General features: G+C 38.5%; 1 protein-coding gene across 1 annotated transcript in view; it reads right to left on the bottom strand.

Annotated features, from left to right (window-relative positions):
- Nucleotides 1-8003, bottom strand: part of sema3ab (sema domain, immunoglobulin domain (Ig), short basic domain, secreted, (semaphorin) 3Ab) — a 31037-nt gene extending 23034 nt beyond the window's left edge. Inside the window, exon 1 of the mRNA XM_047389792.1 lies at nt 7252-8003. Within this exon, the coding sequence (XP_047245748.1) occupies nt 7252-7369 (118 nt within the window). The 5' untranslated portion in view covers nt 7370-8003. The remainder of the gene's footprint in view (nt 1-7251) is intronic.
- Between the last annotated feature and the right edge of the window lie 5700 nt (nt 8004-13703).

Here is a 13703-nt window from a genome sequence, read left to right as displayed (position 1 = left end):
CCTTCTATACAAATACACACTTCACTGGTTTTTGAAAAATATTCACAAGAGAAGTGTCCATGGCAACAGAGACTACAGCTAAGTTATTAGAACCCAATCAGCCCGAGACAGATGCACTTTGGGAATTGTGTGTGGAACTGTGTAATGTGTGTTTATCAAGCTGACTGGTGGTGTGTTAATGGAAAAACAAAACAAACAAAAAAAAAAAAACAGATGTTTCCATGTCACTCAAGAGGTAGTGGCCTATACATGTCTCAACCAGTGTCCCCTCTGGATAAATGTAACAGGTGCATGCATGAATAAGCAGTTAGTCTGCCGCTGTTTGAGCTACACCTTTAAACCAAAAGCCTGGTTTTATGCTGCTACACATAACCTGTTTAGTTGAGTTTCTTTTCCAACAGATAGTTCCACTACAGCAGACAGAAAGAAATGACAAGACAAGCAGGTGGATGTGCAAATATCTTATCTTTCACATTTTTACTTAAGGGAGAAAAATAAAACTATTAGTAAATAGTTCTACCAATATTTAATCAACAATCCTATTTTATTCAGAGAGAGACAAAGCAAAGTCATAAATAGAAAGCATGAGACAAAGAAAAAGCACAATAATGGGACAGATGGAATGGATGCAATGAACCAACGGTCCCTTGAGAGACTGGTATAAATAAAATCTTTTACCCTACATTCTTCCTGTCTTCCTCTATTCTGCTTTCTCGACTGGAGGGCACAGGGAGTATTATCCAAGTACTTCATAAGACACAGACAATATACTTTCAAATAAAAATCCACAGCTAGTACAGTATATTAAAAAATGCTTTTTGAGGTCAGTTACATACCTTGTAATTATTGTAGAGATATTAAGCTAGGTAAATAATTTTATTTTTTTATAGACCAGACCTGTAATCTAACAAAAGTCAATCTGAAAGGTTCAGGTGATAATTTTCTCATACGAAAAAGAAAGGCCAAGTGGTAATGTGGAGTAACCGGCCTTCTTGGAGTCCCTGTCAGGGGTGCTGCATAGTGACCCTCCTGGGGTCCTGGGGACTTCTGCTGGGGGACTTCAACGCCCATGTGGGAAACGACAGTGACACCTGGAGAGGCGCAATCGGGAGGAATAGCCTCCGAGTGGTGTTTCATTATTGGACTTCTGTGATAATCACGGATTGTCCATAAAGAACACCAAGTTCATGCATAAGGGTGTTTACCAGTGCACTCGGCACCAGGACACCCTAGGCAGGAGGTTGATGATCGACTTTGTTGTCGTGTCTTCAGCCCTTCAGCCACATGTTTTGGACACTCGGGTGAAGAGAGGGGCTGAGCTGTCTAATGATCACCACCTGGTGGTGAGTTGGATCTGCTGGAATAGGAGAAAGCCGGACAGACTTGGCAGGCCCAAGCGCTTAATGAAGGTCTGCTGGGAACGTCTGGCGGAGCCCTCGGCCAGGGATGTATTTAACTCCCACCTCCGGGAGAGCTTTGACCAGATTCCGGGGGAGGCAGGAGACATAGAGTCCGAGTGGACCATACTCTTGCGTCTGACGGGTACCGTAAGGCCAAGGGCTGTGGCAGAGGCAAAAACTCGGCCTGGAAGGAGTTTGGTGAGGCCATGCAGAAGGACTACCGTTTGGCCTCGATTCTGGTAAACCATTTGGCGCCTCAGGAGGGGGAAGCAATGCTTCGCCAACACTGTTTACAGTGGGGGTGGGGAGCTACTGACCTCGACTGGGGACGTTATCGGGCGGTGGAAGGAGTACTTCGGGGATCTCCTCAATCCTGCCATCACGCATTCCCTGGTTGAAGCAGAGGCTGGGGACCCGGGGTTGGACTCTTTTATCACCCAGCCTGAAGTCACCGAGGCGGCTAAAAAGCTCCACGGTGGCAGGGCTTTGGGGGTGGATGATATCCGCCCTGAGTACCTCAAGTCTCTGGATGTTGTGGGACTGTCATGGTTGACACGCCTCTTCAACATTGCGTGGCGGTTGGGGACAGTGCCTCTGGACTGGCAGACCGGGGTGGTGGTCCCCCTTCATAAGAAGAGTGACCGGAGGGTGTGTTTCAACTATAGTGGGATCACACTCCTCAGCCTCCCTGGTAGGGCCTATGCCAGGGTATTGGAGAGGAGAGTCCAGCCAGGTTGGAGGGGAGTTCCTGCCTCAAGTGGAGGAGATCAAGTATCTTGGGGTCTTGTTCACGAGTGAGGGGAGAATGGAGTGGGAGATCAACAGATGGATCGGTGCAGCTGCCGCAGTAATAAGGACGCTGTGCTGGTTCTTTGTGGTGAAGAGAGAGCTAAGCCGAAAAGCGAAGCTCTCGATTTACAGGGTGGTCTATGTTCATGACCGAAAGAACAAGATCCCGGATACAAGCGGCTGAAATTAGCTTCCTCCGTAGGGTGGCCGGGCACTCCCTTAGAGATAGGGTGAGGAGCTCGGCCATCTGGGAGGGGCTCAGAGAAGAGAGGATCAAGAGGAGACAGTCGAGGTGGCTCGGGCATCTATACTGAATGCTTCCTGGACGCCTTCCTCGGAGGTTTTTAAATGACCAAAATAAGGTTATCTATACATTGTCATGCCTTAGCAGGCCTTCATAATAAACTTTTTCAGCATAACAACTGACTAGGTCATATACTCATTTTGTGAGGGACCTTGGGATGACACCTGCATGGAGTGAGAGGTTACTTTGACTAAACCCATGGTTCTAGAAAGACATTTTGAAGGTGCCTGGATACAAGCAGTTCTTGTAGGTTACAGCTCAAATCTCAGGTGTACAAGTGCATTACAACATGTTTAACAAAAATAAAAAATACTAAAACATTTGACTGAGTTACGTTACATAAATTGCCACAGATGCACTCATTCCTCAGGGAAAACTCCACAAAGCTGCAGTGAGGTCATTTTGTCTTTGTGAAGTAGGAAAGCAAACAAATACCTCTTTTCTGTAACACTACCAACTGCTCTTGCTTGATTGTACATTTTCCAAAAAAGGAAACAATGGTGAAAAATTGTGTCCAATATTATCACAGCAATATTCTATAGTTATTCCATATCATTATGGTTTCAGTCAAATTAATTTATTTTATAATTTATTTATAGAAAAATTGGTCAGACTTCTTCCAGCAAGTTTTTGATACCATATTTGAAACTTTAAAATAGAATTAAATTATTATTATAATAATATGTAATTATTTACTTTTTAACAATAATCCATTGTATGATGTTTTAGTCAACTGCTGCTATTTATTTATTTTTTGTCCTATTTGACATATCTCACATTATACACTTACTTTAGAGCCAATATCCTTTTGGCAGTCATCACTGTGTAAGCATTCCTAAACAGACTGTCTCACTATGCAGTATCCATAATTTATATCAAAACTGACCTAATTATTGATCTGAAAGTCTCCAGATATAAATCTAATACAAAAACCATAATACCATGAAAGTAATTCTGACAATGTTTTCAGATTGTTAGGGCAAAATCTGTAGATTGTGAGAAAGTCACAAATCTTACACAGAATATTGTTTCATCTCTCAGAATAATGTACACACCTAGAGAAATCCAACTCCTCCACTGTGATATTCTCGATGTGTGTATGGATTAAGGGTCTTTTTGGAAACTTCTATATACCCCAGTTCTGGTCAAAGGTTACTTCAAACTGCAGTGAAAACAAGGAACCAAAAATGTCTTACTATTACAGAGGAATGTGGTTTCCATTTTCAATTCATTGCTCTTTTTGCCCCCTGGTATTTAAAAGCAAGACTATGCACTTTTTGGTGCAAGCTCTGGGCTCTGCTCAGTTAGAGAGCTGAAAACGATAGAGGAAAAAGAGAAAAAGAGCACTATTGGCAGAACAACTACAACCTACAAACTCAAGTGTCACCCTTTACAGCTAACATGTGCTTTGCTTCTTGTGACCCATAAACCTGAAAACTGTAAATCTCTGTTTGCTCCTCCCAAATCCACCCATAGGGTGTGAGTACACCCCACAAGCAATTTATGCCCAGGCACAACATACAATACATTTCAACATTTTTGATTCTGCAGTGCACATTAGTCCCCAGCTCCCCATGTACATATCCTCTTCATCACCCAGACACCAGTTGTTGATACAGTTGGATTTTATGTTTAAGTAGCAGTGGGTAAAAATATTTTTCATCCTTCTCCCTGGCTTCATGCCCTTTACCTCCAAAGTTCAGTAGGAATCCATAGTTTTAACATGGTGGTTCTTGTTATGCAATAGGGGGTGGTATCTCAGAGGGGGTGGGGTGTGGGTCGGGGGGGTGGGGTGTTTGAAGGTTTGGTCTCACACATACATTCACAATTTTGGGGTGCACTCCCATGTTTTGTTCAGAAGGGTGAACTCTCTCAAGAAAGGAGAAATGTGCAAGTTTCTTCTAACACATACACATACTTCCAACTTCAAATATGTTCCCAGTATTCCCTGTGACCTGTAGGGGTCAGAGTTCCTTCACCTCACCGTCCCATGTGTGATTGATCAGATGCTGCTGCCTCAAGACTAGACGTCCTCTCAGACTGTTTAGGTATGCACGATTTGTAAATCGCCCAAGTGAATAATCTGATTTTCTTTTAAGTATTGTTACTTCATGTTACATTAGTGGAAACTAAATGTTATAGGTATAAAATAAACAACTTACCAGATCATAAGAGATTAGGAAAAATGGAAGACAATCATTCAAACCAGATTTGCACCTAATTGAACACAGGACCATTATACAGTGACATGAAAAAGTATTTGCCCTTTACAGATTTCTTCTGTTTTTGCTTTTTTATGACACTGAAAAAATTCAGATCATCAAACACAATTTACTACAATACAATACATTTCTTTAGGGAAAGAAGCTATCCAAACCAACCTAAATTTATGTGAAAAAACAATAACCCCCCCTATTCGGTGTAGAATGAACAATTTACTCGAACATAAATTGCTTGACCATATAATGTTCGCTTACAAATCTTTAAAAAAGCCCAGATCTGAAACAACCTAAGAACTAAGGAGAAACATGTAATTGGTTACAAAATTGTTTATCAGGCTTTGGGAGTCCAGCAAACCACATTAAAAGCCAATATACACAAAAGGAGAAATCACAGAGCATTGGTGAACCTTCCAGCAATTAGTGGCATACTCAAAAGAGAGCATCAATGACTCACCCAGGAAGAGACCAAAACAACATCTAAGGCACTACAGTTAAGGTCAGTGTTCATGATTCCACAACAAAAAAGAGATTGTGGACAAATGACCTCCCAGAGGTCCAATGCCAAAACCATTGTTAATCAAAAAGAACACAAAGACCTGTCTCACATTTCCTTGAAACATATGTTGATGATCCCTAGGACTTTTGCGAAAATATTCTCTGGACTGACAAAACAAGAGTGGTTTGTGCTTCTCGGAGGGTGTGCATTCCATTACATCTGGTATAAAACTAACACAGCATGTCAGAAAAATTAAATACAAATCATACCAGCAGTCAAACATGGTGGTTGTGTGATGGTCCTGGAAGCCTTTCTGCTTCAGGTTCTGGACAACATGCCGTAAGAGTTGGAATCATAATTTCACTTCTATACCCAAAAATCCCTAAACGTAATGTCAAGAGATTAGCTGCAGTATGCTTGAGTTATGCAGCAAGACAATTGCACACCAGAATGTCCACCTCTGGAAGCCTCAGAAAAAGAGGTTTCGGCATTGTCTAGTTGGATTTTGGACATTAATCCAATTAAGATACACTGGCATGGCCTCAAACTGGCTTTTTATACTAAAAAACCATTCTGTATTAAAACAATTCTGCAAAAGAGAGTGGACCAAAATTCCTCCACAGTGATGCAAAAGAACCCCATAACCAGTAACTTGGTTCAGGGGGTAATTACTTTTTCACATAGAGCCAGGTTAGTTTAGATAGCTTGTTTCCATTAATAAATAAAATCACTTGAAAGCTACATATTATATTTACTCAGGTCTGGATTCAACATTTGTTTAATGTCCTGAAACATTTAAGTGAGATAAAATGGCAAAAACAAAAGAATCTTTAAGGGGGTAAATACTTTTTCACAGTACTGTAGCTACCTGCTGACTACATTTGGATTAAAACTCCCCACTCAGCACAGGGAAGCAAAGTGTTACCCCCTCCAGCCAAAATTCAAATGAAGGCAGATTCAAATATTAAAAGCAGAGACTGCAGCCCAAATAAGCAAGCTAGCCAAATTGCTACCTGAAGGGCTTCCAATAGAGATTTCAGTGTATGGGCGTATTTCACCAAACTGACAGCATGTGGTTTCAAATGACTGATACCCTTGCAGGTATTATTTGCTATCTGCAGATGGCAACGTATTTATGCATGCAAGTGTGTCTGCGTACGGGCACACTTGGGTCTGTAATTATGGATCCCCCAGCACTAAGCGAGAAACATTTCACTTTAATACAGCCATCTGCTGAAACAGACCATTCACCATTCATCTGAGTATAATTACCATGCAGGAGAGAATGGAGCAGAAAAAATGACATTCAGCAAAATAAAATAAAAAAATGTGAGGGAAGGATAAATGACACTTGGCAGCCTGGGAATTCATTTCTGCCAGTTTTTTTAGATTGCTAAACAGACAGTTGATCAAAACAGGAACAAGTTAACAAAAAGAAGGCATCGGTCTTCTATAATGACCTGTTTAGCAGCTTAGAGACACATTAAGTTGGCAGGTCAGGCATGTGAAGGATTTTATTCAGCTAAATAAACATCTTCTTGGGGTGATATGTTAATAATTAATGATCAATATGTGATATATCTTAGTTCCTGATGATTGCTGTGACATAACAAACATTTTGAGCGCAGCAACAAGCTTATCACTGCAACATGGTGAGCTGAATCTAAATATTGTGAATGAAAAAGGGTTTGTACAGATAAGATTAAAACAATATTCACTTACAGTATAAGCATTCAATACAACCTGCATTATTTTGTATAGGACTAATACACACAAATTTAACATATTGGTAAAATAAATTCTTGATTTTATAGACATTATTCACTTTTTCCTACCCAATAGCTGTAATATTTTAATAACGACTAGTTAAACAATTTGACTCTGTTCTAGGCATATCTTGAAATACACCAGGTGGATTTAAAAGATTTAAACAGGAATTTTGTAAAGGTTGAGTTTAAAGTTTAAATATCTTCATAGGTTTTACAAGAAAATAGAAAACAACTAAAACAGGGAAAGGATATTTAAAAACCTCAGACATACCTTTATAGGAGAGTTTTAGCCGGGGCACGTTATTCTTGGTTTGTGGGGGTTCACTACCCTCCGATCTAAGCACAGCTACCACACACAGAAGTATAATGGTACCCCAGAGAATCCCCATGGTCCTGGGGCAAAGAACTCCAGATAAGCCGTTTAAATAAACAACCCCTGGCCAGACAATCTTAGATTTGGTTTAGCAGGAAATAGTGGCGGTGCAAGAAACAGTCCTGTTGTCCAGTAATTATGAAAAAATGCTGGTGAGTCAGTCCAGGTTGCCTCATAACAAGTCCTGCGACCTAACAACAAAAAAAAACTTTTCCTGTTCCACAGGTCAAAGCCAAAATTAGAGTCCAGCTAAAAAGGAGTAAGATCCTGCAAGCAGAGTTAAGGTTATAGACCACTGCAAACTTAACTAAATTAAATGTAATGACTCAGAAAAAGAAAATGAACTAGAGTTAATTTGCTGCTAAATGCTAAGAAAATCAAAATATGTTTGAATTAGCTTTCAGTTTTGGCATCTAAGCAGAGTGTAGCTCTAAAACCCATCCATTATAATGCTCAGTCGCACCTTTAGCCACGAAAAGTAAAACTGGTCCAAATTTTTCAGCTGTTCATCCCATCTGCCGGAAAAGTCCTCAATGGTTGTGCTTCTTTTTGTCTCCCACTCTACTTAGCACTTATTTGAGCTAGTTTAGTCTCACTAAATGCAGCTCAGCTGTGTCACAACACCACAAGGCACCCAGTGCAACTGACAACAGCTGAGGCAAACAGCACAGTCAAAGTGTAGAGATGGTGGGAGAAAAGGAGAGAGAGAGAGAGAGAGAGAGAGAGAGAGAGAGAGAGACACGGGTGACGGCGGGGGATTGAGAAATACGGCAAGTGTAGTGTAGGCGGGAGAAGAGTAAGAGCAAGCAAAGATAGCATGGGTGAAAGGATAACTGAGTTTTCTTGGAAATAAAGGGTGAGGGCAAGTAAAAAGGTTTGAAAGAGTGTGAAAAAAATTAAACAGGGTTAGAAAATGCTGAGATTACTCAGTTTATGCTTTAATTTGACAGGTTTTTGTTTGAGGTATTTGTTTACCCTTTTTTGTACAGTTCTATTTAATTTGTATTAGGTCATGATTATGCAACTAAACATGTAAAAACTGCATTGCACAATTTAACAGAGATACGTATGTTTACTTTGGTCCTATGCACTATAATAGCCTTTTTCTATTGTAGCATAGGACTGAAGTAAACATAGCGACTGCTGTGTTTTTAGTTTTGACCAGATCCAATGTTCAAAATCTCTGAAACCAAGTAGTCATACCAGCAGGAACTGGCAGCTCAAATGCTCTTGTCCAGCTGACAAAATGGCGTGTTTGTTGCAAAACCTATATTTTAATGCAGTGGCACAAACCTGAATTAAAACTGTGGGCATTAATTGAACTGGTGGGGACTACCGCCACCCATTCGGCAATATAAAGGTTGCTATGATGAAGAGACTATAAGCAGGCTGGTAATTACACACTGCTGATGAGGGCAAGTCTGTTTGCTGCTTGACATCCTACACCCGAAACAAGACACTTCTTCAATAATATACTGTAGACAATAAATACATAGTTTTTTGGTTTTTTTTTTCTTTTTTTTTCTCATTTTTGATATACAATAAATGGCAAATTAATTACTTACTTGTTAACACTTTTATATTCCGGCTTTTGCTTTACACATACGGTACTTCTACAAAAACATCACAAAAGTGGATAAATGAGACACACACAGACACACACACACACACACAAAAATATTCCTCAATTTGTATATTTTGTTATTGCATGAAGTTGTGACCACTTTATAAAAGTAAGTACAAAATGAGCAATTTAAGTAGAATTTAAGATTTTACTATTAATCAATGTGGAATACTTAAAAATAATGTTTTGATTGAATAAAAACTGTTATTCATTACAGGATCAAATTAACAAAATTAAATCATTGGTTAGCTATATATTAAAACTTTAAAATTTCTTGTTTAATCAACTGTCAGTGTTTCTGCTTTAAATTATTGCTTTTCCCAATTCTTATAGTTACTGAATGTTAAAAATGTTATAGATTTTACAGTGTTTTTACTCAATGTAGACAAAAAGCTTTCTGTAAAGACTTTCTGTAAACAACTTCAAACTGGACAGCAAGCCCATTTCCTTAAACTCTCAAGAGATACCTTTAATCAGTTTAGATAACATTTTGAATGTGTTTATTATTCAAAAAACTGTCGCTTTTCTCCTGTAGAAGCAGATTGCGGAATTCAGGTCACTCTTTGTTCTATGTTTTACTTAAATCGTTATGAAATACATCTAAGTATAATAAAAATAAAAACAAGTTCTGGTTCCATTTACACAATTTGTTGATGAATATTAATACTTTTATAAATATCCAGACATTACTCACTTCTGGAATGAAATGAATGTGGTGTAATCATGGTGTAATCATCATCAGTTAAATAGCACATGAATAGAAAAATAGTTCTAAAGGTCGAATCCTTTAGAACTATTTTTGATAGGCAATAGTAAATTGTGAAGTTGAATGATATTTACATGCATCAATACAGATTAATTTAACACTGCATCCACTACAAGCAAATGTATCATAACCTTTCCTTACCTAAAATCTTATGTGGCTGGTATTTCAAGACAGGAAAGAACATCAATAATACTGTTGAAAACAAATCTTACTTGAAATGATACTAGTTGAAATATAGATTTTGCTAGTGACTTAAATGTAACTATCTGAATAGGTTAAATCTGTTAGATTCATTGACATTCACTGGGGATGACCTACTTTAGTTTTAACAATTAGTTTGCTAAGTATAATTATTTAACTTTAACCCTCTAGTTAAATAGAGCTTGGACATATTAATGGTTGAAATTTGAGTTTCAAAGAGCTAAATAAGAAGCAATAAGACAAATTCAAGAGCATAACATAAAGAAAATGTAGGTTTGCATAAAATGTAAAAACACCATGCTCAATTAGCAACAGCAATCTTTAGAAAATGAGATACTGGAGTTTTGTAATGATAATAAATGTAGGAAAGTATGTTAACAATAGTCATCTATAAAGTTTTCCAAAAACATTACATTGCCAGATTCCTAATCAGTCTTTGCCACAAAGATGGATCAGCTGGGAATTTACCAGTTACTCCATCGTTATCTGAAGGGGAGACCCTTTTTAAACTGATACAAATGAGATGTCAGTCTCATGCTAAACAGCAGAGCCTCCGTGAGCTGATTCTTGCTTGTGGTGAATGATAATGACTCTAGTAGTAATGGTATAGCGAGGACCCCTAACAGGCTGTGTCGATCTGTATAAAGAGCCATCAGACAGTGGGAGGAGAGCTGAACTAATCCTGTAGAAATGGGATGGGCCCTCATGGTTATGCTAATGTATGCTACGTGGACCTTAGAGGCTTCAGTAAAAGCAAAGAGTTGACATGTCATACAAAAAAATCTTGTTAGTCAGTCAGCCAATTAGTTAGTTGGTAAGAAATTTCTCTAACACAACACCCAAACATCAGACAATTATATCTGTCAATAAAAGTAAACTGGGAAGGTCATTCTACATTTCTAATGATAATAGTTTTTTACATGTTGATTAATATAGTCAGGTATGTTTTGTTAATTTGGTATTCAAGTGTCAAATAAAAGTTGATAACCCTTCTTTGTTGTTTATGACATTTTCATCGCATGCCTTTCAAATTAACCATTTATTTAAACCTTTCCAAAACTTTTTCATTTTCCTCTGACATTTTGTGTTGACTGTTTTGTTGACCTTTTGGAACTCTGCTTGTTAGAACCCTTATTTGAACCTAACAGTGAAGATTAAAAAGTTTATTTATTTTCCAGTTGCATATAGATGTGTAGCTGTGGGTGCTTTCAACTTTACCAACCTACAGTTCATACCAGTACAGCACCAATCCAATGAAAAAAGGGCCCAAATCCTTCAGTATGCATAGGTTCTTACAGAGCCCAAAGAGCTTGTGTACTTAAAGGAGAATGCCCCTTTCTGAAGGGCCAATTCAGCAGTGTCTAAACTCTTCCATTCAGTGAGCAGAGAGCCTAGAGTACTCTGACCATCTCAGAGTTCATCAGCTTATGTGTGTGAGTACACCATGAAAGGGGGACTTCTTCAGCTTGTGGAGAGGTGTGGTATGTTTGCAAGTAGGGTTGATGAGGGCTGTGAAGTGGGGACAACACCAGATCTATCGATACCCCTTTGAAAGCTGCATCCCCCACCTTCACAGTTCACTTAGCTCTCCACATTGTTCCCCCTTACCACCTCACTTCAATTCCTGCCGGCAAAGTAAATCACTAAAGCCCTCCCATTCCTCCACGCAAAATCTGTTGTTTTCTTCTAATTTTCTGACCTGTGGCCTTGTTGACAATGCAGTGATAGCATAAATGCATATTTGTATGTCTATTCATCCATACACTGCCCAGTAGGAAAACTGGTTCTTCACTTTTTTACTTCTTAGACCAACCCCACACCCACCACTACTTTTCTCTGTTTCATCCTCCTTGACCTCCACCTACTCTCTTTAAACCTGTGAATACAATCCCTCAATTGAGACGATTTGGCTCAGCAAAATGAACCACAAGCTAAAGCCTAGGAAATTAAATTAGTTTACCAGCCAACTGCCCTTTACAAGACTGCCCTGAAATACATGTATGAAAAAAAATATAAAGGAAGCAGGCAATGGTGGTATTTGAAGCTTAAGCAAAGTTTTAACGATTTTATCACTAAAGTATATTTCCCACATTGGGGGGAAAAACTACCCAAATATCATACAAGTGTTGCTATGTACAGTGTCAATGCAAAAGGATTCATAATATCCACCTGACCTTTTTCACATTTTGTCATACAACCAAAAACTCATGAATCATGAACACGCAAGACAGGTCAAGAATAAAGTTATAGAGAAGTTTAATGCCAAACTTTAAGCTTCTCAGAGAACACTGTTCAGTCTGTTGTCTAAAAATGGAAAGAGTATGGTACAGCTCAAATATACGACAATGTGGACAAAGCAGTTGTTGAAAGAAAGCCGTAAGAGGTCCTGCTTTCAATTTGGCACAGGCTATGTAGCAGAGTACAGTAAACGTGGGAGAAATGTTCTGGTCAGATGAAAACAGAATAACATTTGTTTGACCTGTATGGAAACTATAAGGTGTGGCAGAAATGAACTCTGCAAATAATCCTAAACGTTTTATCCATATAGTAGCCATAGTGATGGCGGCATGATGCTGTGTGGATGCTTTACATCAGCAGGGACAGAGGTTGATCAATTCCAATCAAATTCATTAAGCTAATTATTATCATATGACAAAATGTGATCAAGCTTAAAGGGTACAAACACTTTTACAAGGAACTGTTTTAAAGATCCATTGTCATTATATTTTTACCATAGGTATAAATATGCATGACCTTTGACTGACACCAGGTACTGCACCCTGAGATTAGTTTTAATCTTTTATATTTCCAAGAAGCCTCTGGTACCTAACAGTAGAATCATACTAGGGAATATTTTTCACCACATACAATGTATGAAGTCATTGTTATACTTAGGGAAGAAGGGTCTTAAAGAAAACTCTTGGTTGTTGGGCACAAATAAAAAAAAAACAGATAATGCACTTTTTATGACCCTATATAGTTGGTGAAACTTTGATGAAAAATAGAGCAGAAAACATGAAACTATAAATAAATTAGTGAGAGCAGTGTAGCATCAACACTGAAAAAGCCACACTCTTATCATAGCAACGAGACAGGCACAATTATACAATTGACAGGTGGGCATTTACTCCAGAATCAGTTGATAAGTGTGTTTAGATTTGCTTCAGTAGTTCATCAACAACATTAATTTATCATCATCCATCAATATTTCAGCCTTTCGGGCCACCTGCATGTCATGTGCCAAAAGAAAAGATAAACACATAGTTGTTATGATTTGGGGTTGTTTGGTTTTTGGTTTCGGGTTTTTTCCTTATATGTTTTTCACTGCTCAAGTTTTGAATCATGCTTCTGTTTATTATTTTCCTGTTTATGCTTTTGTTTCATATTTTTCTAGTTATAGTTCTATTAGTTTGTTTCCTTGGATTTGCGTTCTGTTCAAGCCATGTTCTGCTCCTGTCACATTGTGTTCTCTGTTAATCAACTTTTTTCGGTTCACCTGCACCTAGTTAATCTGTCTTGCTTCACCTGGTTCACACATTTATACACACCTGTTCTGTTTACACATGGCGGAAACATTTTTCAAACCATGTCTTGTCTTTCAAATGATGCTCAAGTATAGTTCTCAAATCAAGTCTTGTTGTTTTTTGATCATGCCATGCCTGTCTCGCCTGCCCTTTTGTTGTTTTGTTCCTTCCTCCTGCTGTGAGTGAGTTTTTGTTATCAAACCATTTTGCACTTACCATCACGCTGCCTGCTCAT

The sequence above is a fragment of the Girardinichthys multiradiatus genome, chromosome 2 (genome assembly GCF_021462225.1).
Source record: "Girardinichthys multiradiatus isolate DD_20200921_A chromosome 2, DD_fGirMul_XY1, whole genome shotgun sequence".
Taxonomy (NCBI): Eukaryota; Metazoa; Chordata; class Actinopteri; order Cyprinodontiformes; family Goodeidae; genus Girardinichthys; species Girardinichthys multiradiatus.
Note: the sequence above shows the minus strand (reverse complement) of the source record. Positions and strands in the feature narration are given on the sequence as shown.